The 16,206-nt window shown below is 42.0% G+C and overlaps 1 protein-coding gene across 2 annotated transcripts in view; it reads right to left on the bottom strand.

Annotated features, from left to right (window-relative positions):
* The window catches only part of chst11 (carbohydrate (chondroitin 4) sulfotransferase 11), a 114,882-nt gene extending 99,049 nt beyond the window's left edge, over positions 1-15,833 (bottom strand). Inside the window, exon 1 of one of the 2 annotated variants that reach the window (XM_060903398.1) lies at positions 15,643-15,833. In XM_060903398.1, coding sequence (XP_060759381.1) covers positions 15,643-15,760 — 118 coding nt within the window. In that variant the 5' untranslated portion in view covers positions 15,761-15,833. The remainder of the gene's footprint in view (positions 1-15,642) is intronic. The other variant, XM_060903399.1, reaches the window with a different exon arrangement.
* Positions 15,834-16,206: the final 373 nt, after the last annotated feature.

Below are 16,206 nucleotides of genomic sequence, written 5' to 3'. Positions count from 1 at the left end.
AAGACGTTTTTTTTCTGTTGCACACGTTTCTTGTGAGTCTCCGCGAGCCTGTGTCGTTTCACATCGTATTCCCCGCCATGTCCGACTGAGAAAGATGTTTTGCAAAGGTCACAAAAAGCCCTCTCGGTATCCCCCTCAACCCCTTTCAGCCACAAATATTCATTTTCCCACTCTTTCCTGTACATACCCCTTCTCTTTTTAACTGGAGGTGGCGGTGCCTCACCTGCCATCTCCCCGGTACCTTTCTCTATTTTTTAATATGAAAGCAATGCATGCGTTGCACCTGCGTCCCTCGTCACTGTCTGTGCACGTGAGTGCGGTGTCATGGCAACAACAAAAAGTTGACAACAACCAGTCAGTTGTGAGGGGTGTGTGTGTGGTTTTGTTCTACAGTCTATAGTGGCGACGGTGGTGTGCTGAAATGTCAAGTAATATTCGTTTGGCTGCCTGGGTGGCCCGGGGAGAGCGACATCCCCCTCAGCAAGCATCGATTATGCGGGACACGTTCTGAATTTGCGGGACGCATAAATTCGGCTTCAAATGCTGTACGCGCACGCGCTATGCGGGACAGGTGGTCACCCTAGCAATGCATCATGGATAACGTAGTGTGAAGCCGGAGATAGTGGATGGCTCTATGATTTGGCTCCATACTACGTTACCCATGATGCAGCAGAGCAGAGTAAGCGTAACCCAGCGTTCCCTAGCTACAGGCAGCAGACAGCGCGCACACCACAGCCGGCGCACACTCACAGCAACATGGCCAGTGAAAGTTCAAGTAGCGGCACGGAGAACACAGATGAGTACAATGCCAAATAATTTTAGAAATTTGATTGTTGTGTGCATACACAGATGTGTACTGAAGAATGAGGCTATCTGAAGTTTTCCTGTTTTGTATTTTGAGAAATAAAAAGCCCTTGAGCATGCATCCCTCTGTCTGATCAATATGGTTGATATGGTCAATGCTGTTGATATGGATCTTAAAATAGCACTCCTTCAGTGTACAGTGGTGATTGAAAGTTTGTGAACCCTTTAGAATTTTCTATATTTCTGCATAAATATGACCTAAAACATCATCAGATTGTCACACAAGTCCTAAAAGTAGGTAAAGAGAACCCAGTTAAACAAATAAGACAAATATATTATACTTGGTCATTTATTTATTGAGGAAAATGATCCAATATTACATATCTCTGAGTGGCAAAAGTATGTGAACCTCTAGGATTAATAGTTAATTTGAAGGTGAAATTAGAGTCAGGTGATTTCAATCGATGGGATGACAATCAGGTGTGAGTGGGCACCCTGTTTTATTTAAAGAACAGGGATCTATCAAAGTCTGATCTTCACAACACATGTTTGTGGAAGTGTATAATAGTACGAACAAAGGAGATTTCTGAGGACCTCAGAAACAGCATTGTTGATGCTCATCAGGCTGGAAAAGGTTACAAAACCATCTCTAAAGAGTTTGGACTCCACCCATCCACAGTCAGACAGATTGTGTACAAATGCAGGAAATTTAAGACCATTGTTACCCTCCCCAGGAGTGGTCAACCAACAAAGATCACTCCAAGAGCAAGGCGTGTAATAGTCGGCGAGGTCACAAAGGACCCCAGGGTAACTTCTAAGCAACTGAAGGCCTCTCTCACGTTGGTTAATATTAATGTTCATGAGTCCACCATCAGGAGAACACTGAACAACAATGGTGTGCATGGCAGGCTTGCAAGGAGAAAGCCACTGCTCTCCAAAAAGAACATTGCTGCTCATCTGCAGTTTGCTAAATATCACGTGGACAAGCCAGACAGCTATTGGAAAAATGTTTTGTGAAGGATGAGACCAAAATAGAACATTTTGGTTGAAATGAGAAGCCTCATGTTTGGAGAAAGGAAAACACTGCATTCCAGCAGAAGAACCATATCCCATCTGTGAAACATGGTGGTGGTAGTATCATGGTTTGGGCCTGTTTTGTTGCATCTGGGCCAGGACGGCTTGCCATCATTGATGGAACAATGAATTCTGAATTATACCAGTGAATTCTAAAGGAAAATGTCAGGACATCTGTCCATGAACTGAATCTCAAGAGAAGGTGGGTCATGCAGCAAGACAATGACCTTAAGCACACAAGTCGTTCTACCAAAGAATGATTAAACAAGAATACAGTTAATGTTTGGAATGGCCAAGTCAAAGTCCTGACCTTAATCCAATCGAAATGTTGTGGAAGGACCTGAAGCGAGCAGTTCATGTGAGGAAACCCACCAACATCCCAGATTTGAAGCTGTTCTGTATTGAGGAACGGGCTAAAATTCCTCCAAGCCAGTGTGCAGGACTGATCAACAGTCACCGCAAACGTTTAGTTGCAGTTATTGCTGCACAAGGGGGTCACACCAGATACTGAAAGCAAAGGTTCACATACTTTTGCCACTCACAGATATGTAATATTGGATCATTTTCCTCAATAAATAAATGACCAAGTATAATATTTTTGTCTCATTTGTTTAACTGGGTTCTCTTTATCTACTTTTAGGACTTGTGTGAAAATCTGATGATGTTTTAGGTCATTTTTATGCCGAAATATAGAAAATTCTAAAGGGTTCACAAACTTTCAAGCACCACTGTATATACATATTGGCAGTCATCTTTTTAGAAACACACAAATTTATGAGGAAGTCTAGTTGTCATTTATTAGAAGTTACTGTTAGTTGAAACTGAAAGCATTTGTTTGAAGTCACGTGTAACGTTTTGGTAGCAGTGGTTGAGTCAGTGAAGAAATCAAAATATTTTGTCCTTTTTTCCATATATAGTATGTACAATAACTTCCATTTTGTGTGATAGAATATAATATCTATAATATGTGAGTAGTTTTGAGCTAGAATGTAGCATATGATTTTAGTCTTTATTTTCATATCCCACCTAAAAGTAAAATGAACTGAACTTTGAACTAGTTCAGAATTAAAACTGTGAACTATGAACGTGAACAGTTCACTTTTAACATGTTTGAACTGAACTTGAACTAGTTCAAAAAAAGTGTGAACTTGCACAACACTGGCTACTACATATTTTTTACCAGTAGCCAAAGAGAAAAAATAGCGAGCATCTTATTGATGATTCTGCTTGGTTGTAAGTTGTGTTTCATTTTGTAACGTTCTACCAGGTGTTTATTCTACAGGTTCTACAAGTTAGTCAGTAAATCCAGTCAGTTGCTTCAGAGGCATTAGGTTTTGTAAGCGTTGTGGCAATAATACAACGATGCGTTGACAGAAAATGTACTTTTAATACTTAAGTATTTTTAAAAGCAAGTACTTCAGTACTTTAACTTAAGTAAAAATTTGACTGGACAACTTTCACTTGTATCGGAGTAACATTTGACCAGTGGGATCTGTACTTTGACTTAAGTAATGAAGTTGGGTACTCTGTCCACCTCTGCCTTTAGCGCTAAAGAGTGAGTTTAAAGACACTCTTAAGCAACAACCGTATGTGTTCGTTCTGTATGTGGTTTTCCCGAACTCACTCGTAAAAAGGATTCTTAAGAGCAACATTACAAAGAGCTTCTTTGCAATGCGCATCCTCAAGATAGACATTAGTAGTTGCTAAATCCAGTCGATGAGGTCACATGGCATTCGTTTTTAACCAAAAGCCAATGAAATATAAAGTGTTAAAATATGTTAATATATTGTATCGTTGTTAAGCATTACATATATAATGTGGTAATTAATAATTGAAACTATTTTACATTTTTGGACAATAACTTTTTATTCCAAGCTTGTTTTTTAATTAAATGAACAAACGTTTACATGAAAGAATGAGCAAATAATAAACTAAATAATTGCTCCAGCTTGCCTGCGACCCTGTAGAACAGGATAAGCAGCTACAGATGATGGATGGATGGATGGATGGATGGATGGATGGATGGATGGAAATGTGTTCCCTGTGCTCGCTTATTTCACTGTTACCCCCCCCCCCCCCCCCCCCCCCCCCCCGATCATGCAGTCATGATTATTTCAACTGTTATCCACAATGCCAAGTTGGCATAAATTTGTCTCATTTATAACACTAAATGAGAGACTCAATCACCTAATGCAGTTAAATTTGATGAAAATGTAGCGATATCAATGTGACATTACAATATCCATAACATGTTGAAATATATTCATAATGTTTCGTGTATATTTATTTAGTAATTAACTCAATGTACTTGCAATGTACAAGAAAAATAATTTAACACCAGCAGCAGATTCAACACCCGTCTCCACCCACTGACTGTGAGAGAGAGTCCCTCGGAGGTGCGTGCACATTCTGTGTATTCGGCTGTGAGCGAGTCGCTCTTTGTTGTGAAAGAGTGGTGCGGGTCTCTTGTAAATTCAGAGCAAACCAAAGGACTACTTTGGCTTCGATGTTATTCGGGAAAACCACGTTAGCTTGACGATGGATCTTAAGAGGTAATTAAAGACTCTCTTAGTCTTAAGAGGCTTTCGGGAAACCCACCCCTGATCACGTGGTGATTTTATTTATTATATTTCCTCACACCTGTCTGAACTGAGCTCCTGGGGGCAAATAGAGCAACATTGGACTACATTCATTCTGACCACCATCACCGCTTTGAGTTTATATTCACCAATAAAACTGTTCTCCTGTAAAACAATATGACTGTAGGTCCATTATGAACAAAAGACAACTCTGATGATTTTAATCCTGCATCGCATATGCTGAAAAACAAAAACACAGTGACTATTAAATGTGTTAATTGAATCTGTATACTCCATGTCATTCTGGAAGGTTTTCAAACACATCCAGGTGTGATCTGGTTGATGACATGGACGGCTTTCCATCATCAGTAAGTGCTGAAGCAGTATACTGAGGTTAACCTCGGAAGAAGAAGAAGCCTTTCTTTTGTCACATGCACACTCAAGTACAGTGAAATTTGTCCTCTGCATTTAACCCATCTGAAGCAGTGAACACACACACACACAAGTGAGCAACGAGCATGCACACATACCCAGAGCAATGGGCAGCTATGCTACAGAGCCCGGGGAGCAGTTGGGGGTTAGATGCCTTGCTCAAGGGCACTTCACCCCATGGCCGCCCCTTCCATCCATCCATCCATCCATTATCTGTAACCGCTTATCCTGTTCTACAGGGTCGCAGGCAAGCTGGAGCCTATCCCAGCTGACTACGGGCGAAAGGCGGGGTACACCCTGGACAAGTCGCCAGGTTATCGCAGGGCCGACACATAGAGACAAACAACCGTTCACACTCACATTCACACCTACGGTAGGGTGACCAGATTTCCCTAGTCTGAAACCGGGACACTTTTGCGCGCGACCATGCTCGTGCACGCACACCTTTTTTTTACGTAAACGTGACACTCAGAGAGGTGCTCTTATCGTTTTGTCGAAGCTCACATTTATCAACATCTCACATGAAATGAAACAAACAGGCATTTTGTTATCTAGTAGCATAGTGGTATACAGATCAGTTAAATTATGGTCAGACAACAGATTTTGTAATGGCTGAGAATAGGCCAGGCTATGTCCATAGGCCAAATTTAAACTGATTTATTTCACCTGTTTGTGAGAACACCAAGAAGAATGCATATGCACATGTAGGCTATATCTCTAAAATTGTATGCACTATAGCATGAACTTAAAAAGTAGATATGTGACCTCAACATAGCCTAGGTCAGAATCAACCTTACTAACCATTCCCCACAACTGAATGAATAAAGCAAGAAGATGTGTACAAAAGTGAACACTTTAATGGAAGGTGCAACAAGCTGTTCAATATGGCCAAACTGTCAGAATGGTATGTTAAACAGAAACACAAAAGAGACAAGTGATTTGAGAACATATACTACGGAAGCCGAGAGAGGCCCTTCATATAATCCTTTTTTTTTATTCACCTTGTTATCCCGAGATAACGACATAATTAACTCAGGATCTCGAGAAAACAACACAACTAATTCGAGATCTCAAGAAAACAAAACCGTTATTTCATGATCTCGAGTAAACAGCTGAGAAATGGTTCATTCAGGTGCGCCAAGAGACTTGTGATTTGCTGACTTTGGGGCTATTTCTCATTCTGTATAGACGCAACTTTGGTCATTAGAATGTCTGGAATAATCGATCACCTAATAAGGCAATATTTTGATCAGGGGTTGACACAGGGAGAGACTGCATTAAGTCTTTTAATAAGGGATAATTTCAAAATTAGTCCGCGGCACCTCCGCAGAAGACTGGCCCGGCTTCGTCTCTACCGACAGAGATACAGTGATCCAGCTGAGATCATGAAATAATTGTTTTGTTTTCTCGAGATCACGGAATAACGGTTTTGTTTTCTCGAGATCTCGAATTTGTTGTGTTGTTTTCTCGAGATCCTGAATTAATTATGTCGTTATCTCGGGATAACAAGGTGAATAAAAAAAGATTATATGAAGGGCTTCTCGCGGCTTCCGTAAATATACACTCAAACAAAACAGCAGTAAAGGAGGAGAGGGGCAACAACCCGAGGAAAGCCCCCACAGGAGCGCACAGCATTTACAACATAGGCTACCCAACTCAGTACAGGAACAAAGCACTTACAGTGTGTGCAGTCGGCTTCGTGCGCATTGTTCTGCACCTCTCGGAGGAAGGGGTACGTGCCCTGTAAATCTTTGGAAAAGGTACATTTTCTTTTCGGCATAATTGCTGCGGCATTACTGCTGCTAGACAAAGAACATTCGCGCCAGTTAATGTTTATTTTATTGTTGCATGGCAACACATTCTGTTGTCTGGAATAATGTGGCTAAATAAACACCCATGCCACAGGGCCAGGGGGCAGTAACCAGGAAAGTTTGCGATTCCTGTCAATTCATCAAAATAGTAAATGCAGACATTTCTCCGCTAATGATTCCCACGCTGCTCAGTCGCGAACGTCGCGAGTGGCGAAAACCGGGACATATCCGTGTCCCGACAGACTTTTGTCGGGACTCGGGACACACAACCCCAAATCGGGACTGTCCCGGTAAAACCGGGACATCTGGTCACCCTAACCTACGGTCAATTTAGAGCCACCAATTAGCCTAACCTGCATGTCTTTGGACTGTCGGGGAAACCGGAGCACCCGGAGGAAACCCACGCAGACACGGGGAGAACATGCAAACTCCACACAGAAAGGCCCCCATCAGCCACTGGGCTCAAACCCAGAACCTTCTTGCTGTGAGGCAACAGTGCTAACCACTACACCACCGTGCCACCCACTAATGAGTCTAATGAGTCTGAGAAGAAACCCCAGACATCTGTAAACCCTTTATTCCAAACACAGCTTTATTCCAGATTTGGGAAGAGGGGATTGGGGGCTTGTTTTTATATCTTGGTTGGAACCAAATGTGTCTACAAGGAGAGAAATATCTGACAGTTTTGGTCTTGTGGAAACATCTGGCTGGTACCTACAAGGAGAACACCTTGTTTAAGGGGGTATAAACCTCATAAGGTTTCAATTTGTGATTCAGGAAACAATTCAAGCTGTCGCACAATCTCAGATTTCACCATCATGATTCAAATGGACACAATTATTTTGTGTGAATGGAGGAACTGCTTACATTCTCAGAACGTTTATTTATAGGATTTGACACAGAAGCTATGCAATTTAACCAAGATTTAAACCTTCATTCACTTTCAAAGTGCTGCTGTTTTTGGAACCGTACAATTTTCCTTCTCCTTAAATCTTCCTTAAAACTGCCAAATTTTAAGGATTTTCGTGTACTGTATGTTCATTCATGCTTCCATGCCAGACATCGAAGAACAAATGAAAGCCTTAACATCTCAGCTCTGCTTTTTCAAGACATCAGTCAGTCTCTGTCGGAAAGTTCTGGATTTAGTCTGAGGTTTAATTTTGGCTAAACTGTGAGTACACACTAAGCTACTGTTGATGATAATCAAGCCAGCATTACAAATCAAAACAGCTGTATCATCACCTTTACTGTAGTTAGACTTCTACATGCTATGCATGTGTGTGTGTGTGTGTGTGTGTGTGTGTGTGTGTGTGTGTGTGTGTGTGTGTGCGTTTGTCTGCTTGTGCTACCAGTAATGAATTCCAGCCCTCTCAGTCTATCAACCTGAATAAGTCAGACAGGCCTCAGTGGAATTGCCTCTGGCTGTTGCCTAAACACTGCTGCACATGACTCTACACACACTGAATGTACAACAAGGACACACACTCTATTGTCCCTCTTACTGTGAAATACAATGAGAGGATTGGCTTTAAAAGCCAAAACAGACCTTACCAATGCCAATCTCTTCTAGTCGGAAAGGATTATCACGCAAACAGGATATCCTAAATACACACACATTAAAAATAGCATCACAGACAACACACACACACAATCATACACAAAGAACCCTCATTTGTAAGCCACATCCTCTTCTTACAAGTGAACCCTGTTCATACCGTATGTGCTGGTATTAGTTCTCTGTTCGAACAGCATGTATGAACAAATCGCTTGTCCCCATGTCACTGAGTTCAGAACGGCTTCACTGCTTCACAGTTACACATCTCTATAGTGTATGCACCTCCTGTTCAGAAGCCTGAGGAATTTCGAGATCAACCAACACATTCCTGGCGTGACCAGTGACCATTGCTTTTCCTCCACCCTCTGCCTCTCGGCCTTTCTGTCGTCTCTTCGTCTGTCTGGCTCAGTGCTGAAGATATAAACACGGCTGAACAAATAGGGCCGGCCTTATCACTTCACCCTGTGTTCCGAGCTCACATGTACACTCAGGTGCACTGTTTAGAGTGACTATATGTGTGTGTGTGTGTGTGTGTGTGTGTGTGTGTGTGTGTGTGTGTGTGTGTGTGTGTGTTTCATGTTGTGTTGAGCACAAACTAGTTGAAATTAGACAAGTGACCGTTCACAGTAGGGCACGAGGTGAGTGTGGAGTGGCCTAAGAAAACTGGAGGAGCAGGAAGAGTGGCACACGGAAAAGGAAAACATGTCTAAACATATAGTGCTGTGCAAAAGTCTCAGGCACATGTAAAGAAATGCTGTTGACCAAAAATGGCTTAAAAATAATGAAATGAAATGTTTCAACATAAAAAAATACTATAAGCAGTAAGCCATAATAAATGAAACAGAGTCAATATTTGGTGTGAGATGACTGTTTTAAAAAAAATAGTAGTCTGAGGTCCAGCGAGTGCAGTTTTATGCGGAAATGAGCTGTAGGTTTTACTGAGCATCTTACAGAACCAGCCACAGTTCTTCTGGTCACTTTGACTGTCACACTCGCGTCTTCATTTTGCACAAAACTTTTTCCAGTAGCCTTCATTATGTTTTCTTTTTTAATCTGAAAAGTGGGCTCTTATGGAATACGCTGCTCAGATACAAACTTTTTTTTTTCTGTAACATTTAATTTTGTGCTGGAAAAAAATGAACGTTTGGAGTCTAAAATGTCTTTGTACTGACTCAATAATGTAGATCATAAAATAGAAATCTATAACAAAGTTTGTATGAGAAAAAATATAGGGGGCCTAAGAATTTTGCACAGTATCATATATATATATATATATATATATATATATATATATATATATATATATATATATCCTATCCGCATTCACTGGATATGAGCAATTGCGTGCTCTGATTGGCTACTCTACTACTAGGATATCAGCTCATATACCATGAGTAGAGAAAAACAAAATGGCAGATCATATGGAAAATATGGAATAAAAGTATTTGATGGTAAGAACGTATCTTTTTTATTTTTCAATAATAATAATAATAATAATAATTATTATTATTATTGCATTTTTCACAAATTGCTCCTGTCACTTCGCCGGTTTGTTTACATTCTAAGCGGAAATGATTTTGTCGGACGTTTTGTATAAAATTTTTATTTATTGAATTTGCAAAAAAAAATAAAAAAATGCTCTGTTTCTCAAAATCCAGTGAATGTGGTTAGAATAAAACAGTTATTCCACTCAATCTTGTCGTATGGATTATAGCATGGATTATAGCTATCAGCTCATGTATGACTAGATTATATATATATATATATATATATATATATATATATATATATATATATATATATATATATATATATGGGGCGGCACGGTGGTGTGGTGGTTAGCGCTGTCACCTCACAGCAAGAAGGTCCGGGTTCGAGCCCCGTGGCCGGCGAGGGCCTTTCTGTGCGGAGTTTGCATGTTCTCCCCGTGTCCGCGTGGGTTTCCTCCGGGTGCTCCGGTTTCCCCCACAGTCCAAAGACATGCAGGTTAGGTTAACTGGTGACTCTAAATTGACCGTAGGTGTGAATGTGAGTGTGAATGGTTGTCTGTGTCTATGTGTCAGCCCTGTGATGACCTGGCGACTTGTCCAGGGTGTACCCCGCCTTTCGCCCGTAGTCAGCTGGGATAGGCTCCAGCTTGCCTGCGACCCTGTAGAACAGGATAAAGCGGCTAGAGATAATGAGATGAGATGAGATATATATATATATATATTTTTTTTTTTTTTAAACTGGAAATGTTTATTTATAAAGTGACTTGGTTGTACTTATTGTAAGGAATGATTTTATTACATTTATACTTTATTATATTTATTTATTGTGTGAAAGAGTTGAACTGAATAAAAAAAGCTGCGTTTTTTGTTTCCAAAATGGCACAAGAAAAAATTGTTCGTACTATCATCTGGAGATTGTGATTCTCAAATCCCAGTGATGCGCGATGCAGGCAGGAGAGCAGAACTGGCCACGCTTTCTGGGTAGGCAGGATGGCATACTCTCACTCCGCTGTCAAACATAGTGACACCAGCCAATCATAGGCATCTGTGAGCTCATGTATGAGGAAGACGGTGGATAGCGTTTCGTCCCAATATGCTTGAGTTACGCTGCCCTGTGACGCAGCATGAGCAGGAGTCTGAAAAATGATTTTAAAGTTAAATACTTCTGTTAAAAATGCTTTAAAAAATAGTAGTTTTTAAAGAAAAGAAATATCAAATGAATATCAATGCTGGCTAATACTCAAGATTTCAGTATCTCTATCAGAAAAGAGAGAAAAGTAGTATCACGTCAGCTCTAGTGTCCATGTAAATGTATCCACGGACAAATTTAGTGTGCAAATTCAATTGCACTTGTCATCTCAGACTTTTGGAACCCACCGTGATCCATGATGGCACAGACGAGTCCTGACACTTTTGCAGAGGCTCTGCTAGACTTGAATGTTCTTAGATTTGAATATTCTGAATGCTCTTATGTGGTTGTTTGTTGTCTTGCACTCCTCCTTACCTTATACCCGTCATTATTTTGTCTGTGTTGTCTATTTATGGTTTTGATAGGTACAGTCTCCGGAGTTGCCATATTGAATTTCACTGCACTGTTTTACCTGTTGATATTTGTGTTTAAAGGTTGCACACAGAAAGTATCGTTTTATAGATCCAACCAGTTATTCCTGTCAGTTAGAAGACACTAATGACTCATTGTGGAGTGGCTCTACTGTATATGGTCCCGTTATACCTTACTCATAATAATGGCAGATAAAAATCTCTAAACAACACAAATAGCAGTGGTATGAGCAGGTTTTTAGAGAAAAATGGAAAAGGCGCCCCAACATAACCATATACACTCACCGGCCACTTTAAAGGGGAACTGAAGGCAAATTTTTTATTATCAAAATTCTATTTATCTCATTTTATTAAATATAGGAATGCATTTTTGATCGCTATTTTGTCACTGCTATAGCAAGTTATGAGTGTTTGAAATATGCTCTGTAATATATCAGTCCATATGTCAAAGAAACTGCGACCCTGTAGAACAGGATAAGTGGCTACAGATAATGGATGGATGGATGTCAAAGCAATGGCCGTAAACGAGATTCGTTGAGACCTGTGCGAAACATCGTAGGACGGAAATAAAACGTACAGCGAAAATCAAAGTGACCAACATCTGCCAATGTCGTCAAAGATGCGCGCGCCCTCTTTCAAACGCTGATGTAATCAAGCTGGAAGTTTTGTTTGTTTTGATAGCAATCAGGAAAGTTTGAAAAAAGTAGGCAGTAATCGTCATTTAAACCCGTTTTTGTGCAATATTTCGTTTGGAAAACAGTTTTCAAAATGGCGACACTGACACCTGGCTGACAGTTCACGTTTCGAAGTCTCGCACAAGTTTCGTGAAGATCACGCGGATAAGCGACGCCTGCCGTGGACCAAAAGAACTAAATTCAACTTGGCTAAAAAACGAATAGATTGATGAGTATAATATTTAATTGCAATTAGTTGCCAATACGAGTCACGATATAAGGTTACTAAAACCAAAAACGTAATTGAATAGCACGTTAATTAAAAAATAAACAAGTTTAAAAATGACTTCAGTTCCCATTTAAAGATCTTCTGTGTATTGGTTTTGCTTGAAGGACAGCATTCACTTGATCTGCCAAGGACTCCACAAGTCTGTTTTACCCTGCCAGGTACCGTACTGAGCCCAAAATTTTGGTACCGAACCAACTCTATTCTCAGTAATTGTGTAAAATGAATCTGACAGCAATACGTACACACAAAAAACATTGAGTGAGTGAGGGACAGTTCTCTGTGTGGAAACGCCTTGTTGATAAGAGAGGTCATAGGAAAATGGACAGATTGGTTCAAGCTTGTTTTTGCCAGGAAGGCTATAGTAACTCATATCATCACTCTTTACAACTGTGGTGAGCAGAAAAGCATCTCAGCATGCAACAGCAGAAGAACACACTGGGTTCCAATCCTGCCAGCCAAGAACAGGAATCTTAGAATCAACAACAAGTTCCTATTAAAGTGGCCGGTGAGTGTATACATTATACACTCTGAGACGTTTATCAGTGATACAGAATATTCTCAATGGTGTGACTGGCAGATGACCTGATCAAGTAGAAACTTTTACCTCCAGATCTGCTGACTTCGTAAATAACAAAGTCATTTTCACTCGTGCCATGGTATATTTCACCAGGTTTGACTGCTGTTAAATAAATCCTTGCGAATTTACAGTCGCAAATCGAGCCTGATAATAAAATCTCACTAGCATCTAAGTGTGATAAATGTGAGCAAATTTACAAGCAATCCATCTAAAGCTGGTTTTAGACTATGTGATTTCAGCATATTATTATTATTATTATTATTATTATACCTCACGGGGCGGCACGGTGGTGTAGTGGTTAGCGCTGTCGCCTCACAACAAGAAGGTCCTGGGTTCGAGCCCCGGGGCCGGCGAGGGCCTTTCTGTGTGGAGTTTGCATGTTCTCCCCGTGTCCGCGTGGGTTTCCTCCGGGTGCTCCGGTTTCCCCCACAGTCCAAAGACATGCAGGTTAGGTTAACTGGTGACTCTAAATTGACCGTAGGTGTGAGTGTGAATGGTTGTCTGTGTCTATGTGTCAGCCCTGTGATGACCTGGCGACTTGTCCAGGGTGTACCCCGCCTTTCGCCCGTAGTCAGCTGGGATAGGCTCCAGCTTGCCTGCGACCCTGTAGAAGGATAAAGCGGCTAGAGATAATGAGATGAGATGAGATTATACCTCACACTGTATAAGATTATCTTGGCCAAATTCTATAACAAACTGTGCAATAACGTCTTCTCCATCTCATTATCTCTAGCCGCTTTATCCTGTTCTACAGGGTCGCAGGCGAGCTGGAGCCTATCCCAGCTGACTACGGGCGAAAGGCGGGGTACACCCTGGACAAGTCGCCAGGTCATCACAGGGCTGACACATAGACACAGACAACCATTCACACTCACATTCACACCTACGGTCAATTTAGAGTCACCAGTTAACCTAACCTGCATGTCTTTGGACTGTGGGGGAAACCGGAGCACCCGGAGGAAACCCAGGCAGACACGGGGAGAACATGCAAACTCCGCACAGAAAGGCCCTCGTCGGCCACTGGGCTTAAGCCCAGAACCTTCTTGCTGTGAGGCGACAGCGCTAACCACTACACCACCGTGCCGCCCCCTGCCCAGTATTATTAATAATAATAATAATAATAATAATAATAATAGGCATGGTGGTGTAGTGGTTAGCGCTGTCGCCTCACAGCAAGAAGGTCCGGGTTCGAGCCCCGTGGCCGACGAAGGCCTTTCTGTGTGGAGTTTGCATGTTCTCCCCGTGTCTGCCTGGGTTTCCTCCGGGTGCTCCGGTTTCCTTGACAGTCCAAAAACATGCAGGTTAGGTTAACTGGTGGATCTAAATTGACCGTAGGTGTGAATGTGAGTGTGAATGGTTGTTTGTCTCTATGTGTTGCCCTGTGATGATCTGGCGACTTGTCCAGGGTGTACCTCGCCTCTCGAACATAATCAGCTGGGATAGGCTCCAGCTCGCCCGCGACCCTGTACAGGATAAGCGGTTATGGATAATGGATGGATGGGTGGATGGATAAGAAGAAGAAGAAGAAGAAGTTTTCTTTATACAGGGACACACTTCAGCACGGCTGTTCTCCCAGGCGCCCCGAATGAATAGGATATTTAGAATATGAGATACGATATTAAACAATTATACTGTACAATAGTGACTCTATTAAAATATATGCACTAGTAGATTGATCACGTGGATGAGGTTTGAAGAGAAACTTTCAGACTTGTAGAGGACAGGGTAGGGTATTCCCCAAGCTCGGAGGTAAGAACCCATGCTCTGTATTGATTATTATTTTATTTTTGCATGACTTTAAGAGCTGTGAGATCGCGCGCGAGCCGGCGGTGTCGGTGACTCACCGCTTCCACAGTGTCGGTGATGATGTCGCTCACTTTGCTGCTTTCATTTCTCTGTCTGCTTCTTGCATTAGCGGGATGTCTGACTCTATCTGTCCAACACACTGTCTGTCTGTCTGTCTGTGTTGAGCCAACAAGCTTCTACACGTGCAATAACGGAAAGGGTTGAAAGGCACGAACGCGCGCCTGGAGATTCTTGTGCGGGGAAACTTTTTGTCCGGTTTTTTTTTTTTTTAAATTGGTATATTAAGTAGAAACAGCACAGCTGGAGAGGTTACCATAGCAACATATGATGTCGCGTGTACTATGTGTGGGGAAACTTTTTGTTCGGTTTTTTTTAAAATTGGTATTAAGTAGAAACAGCACAGCTGGAGAGGTTACCATAGCAACATGATGTCGCGTGTACTATTCCGGTAAAACTGTATTCGTATTCTGAACGGAAACGCACATCGCACGCGCATGCACAGCATCCCGAAACGTGTCAGTCAGAGGCGCGCGCGTGCCGTGTGTCAACAATGATCTGTTTGTTTATTATGGAGCGGAGAGTTCCCGGTTTCCACAAAGCAAATCCTGCCTCCAGAGAGAGAGAGAGAGAGAGAGAGAGAGAGAGAGAGAGAGAGAACAGGCTCCACAGCTCGGATGCAAGTCATATTGAGGTGTTTGTAAATGTTGCACAAAGGTAAGATCCGACTCGACCCGAAGCACAGCTGGATCGGTGCCTCGCGCTTCCCCGTCACTGTGCACGCGCGCCGCCGCTTTCTCAGACCTTAACTGTTTCCTTATTCCCCCCCCCCCCCCCCCCAACATTCTTTAACATCCCAACATGACATAACAGAGATCATCAACACGATCAGTATCCACAAAGAAATAATAATAATAATAATAATAATAATAATAATAATAATAATAAATGGACTCATCTTTAAAAACAAAGGACATAACTGTGTGGGTCCTACCTGGCTGGAACATACTTTGGAAATAAAAGATGACCAGGATAAAAGATCCCAAACATGTGGCAAGGACCATCCGGCAAATCCTGCTCATCCTCATCAGGTCGAACAGCATCTGTTTCATGGCTCAGCGGAGAGAAAGACAGGGACACGGAGACGGACAGAGACGAGCACCGCTCTGCTAGTGTGTGCGTGTGTGTGTGAGTGAGTGAGAAAGACAGAGAGAGAGAGAGAGAGAGTCTGAGTCGGTATCTGCTGATGCTGATGCTGCTGTGCTCTCGCTGATCACTAGGCGAGAAACCGGGTTGCCAGATTGGGATTGGATCCAGCTAAGAAGTACACAGAGTATAACGTAAAAGTGATGCCCATATAAGGACATCTGGATATATACAGTCTTTGGCACATGTAAAGAAATGCTGGAGACCACAAATGGCTTAAAAATAATAATGAAATGTTCCAATTTAGGGTGGCACGGTGGTGTAGTGGTTAGCGCTGTCGCCTCACAGCAAGAAGGTCCGGGTTCGAGCCCCGTGGCCGGCGAGGGCCTTTCTGTGCGGAGTTTGCATGTTC

This window comes from Neoarius graeffei, chromosome 21 (genome assembly GCF_027579695.1).
Source record: "Neoarius graeffei isolate fNeoGra1 chromosome 21, fNeoGra1.pri, whole genome shotgun sequence".
Taxonomy (NCBI): Eukaryota; Metazoa; Chordata; class Actinopteri; order Siluriformes; family Ariidae; genus Neoarius; species Neoarius graeffei.
Note: the sequence above shows the minus strand (reverse complement) of the source record. Positions and strands in the feature narration are given on the sequence as shown.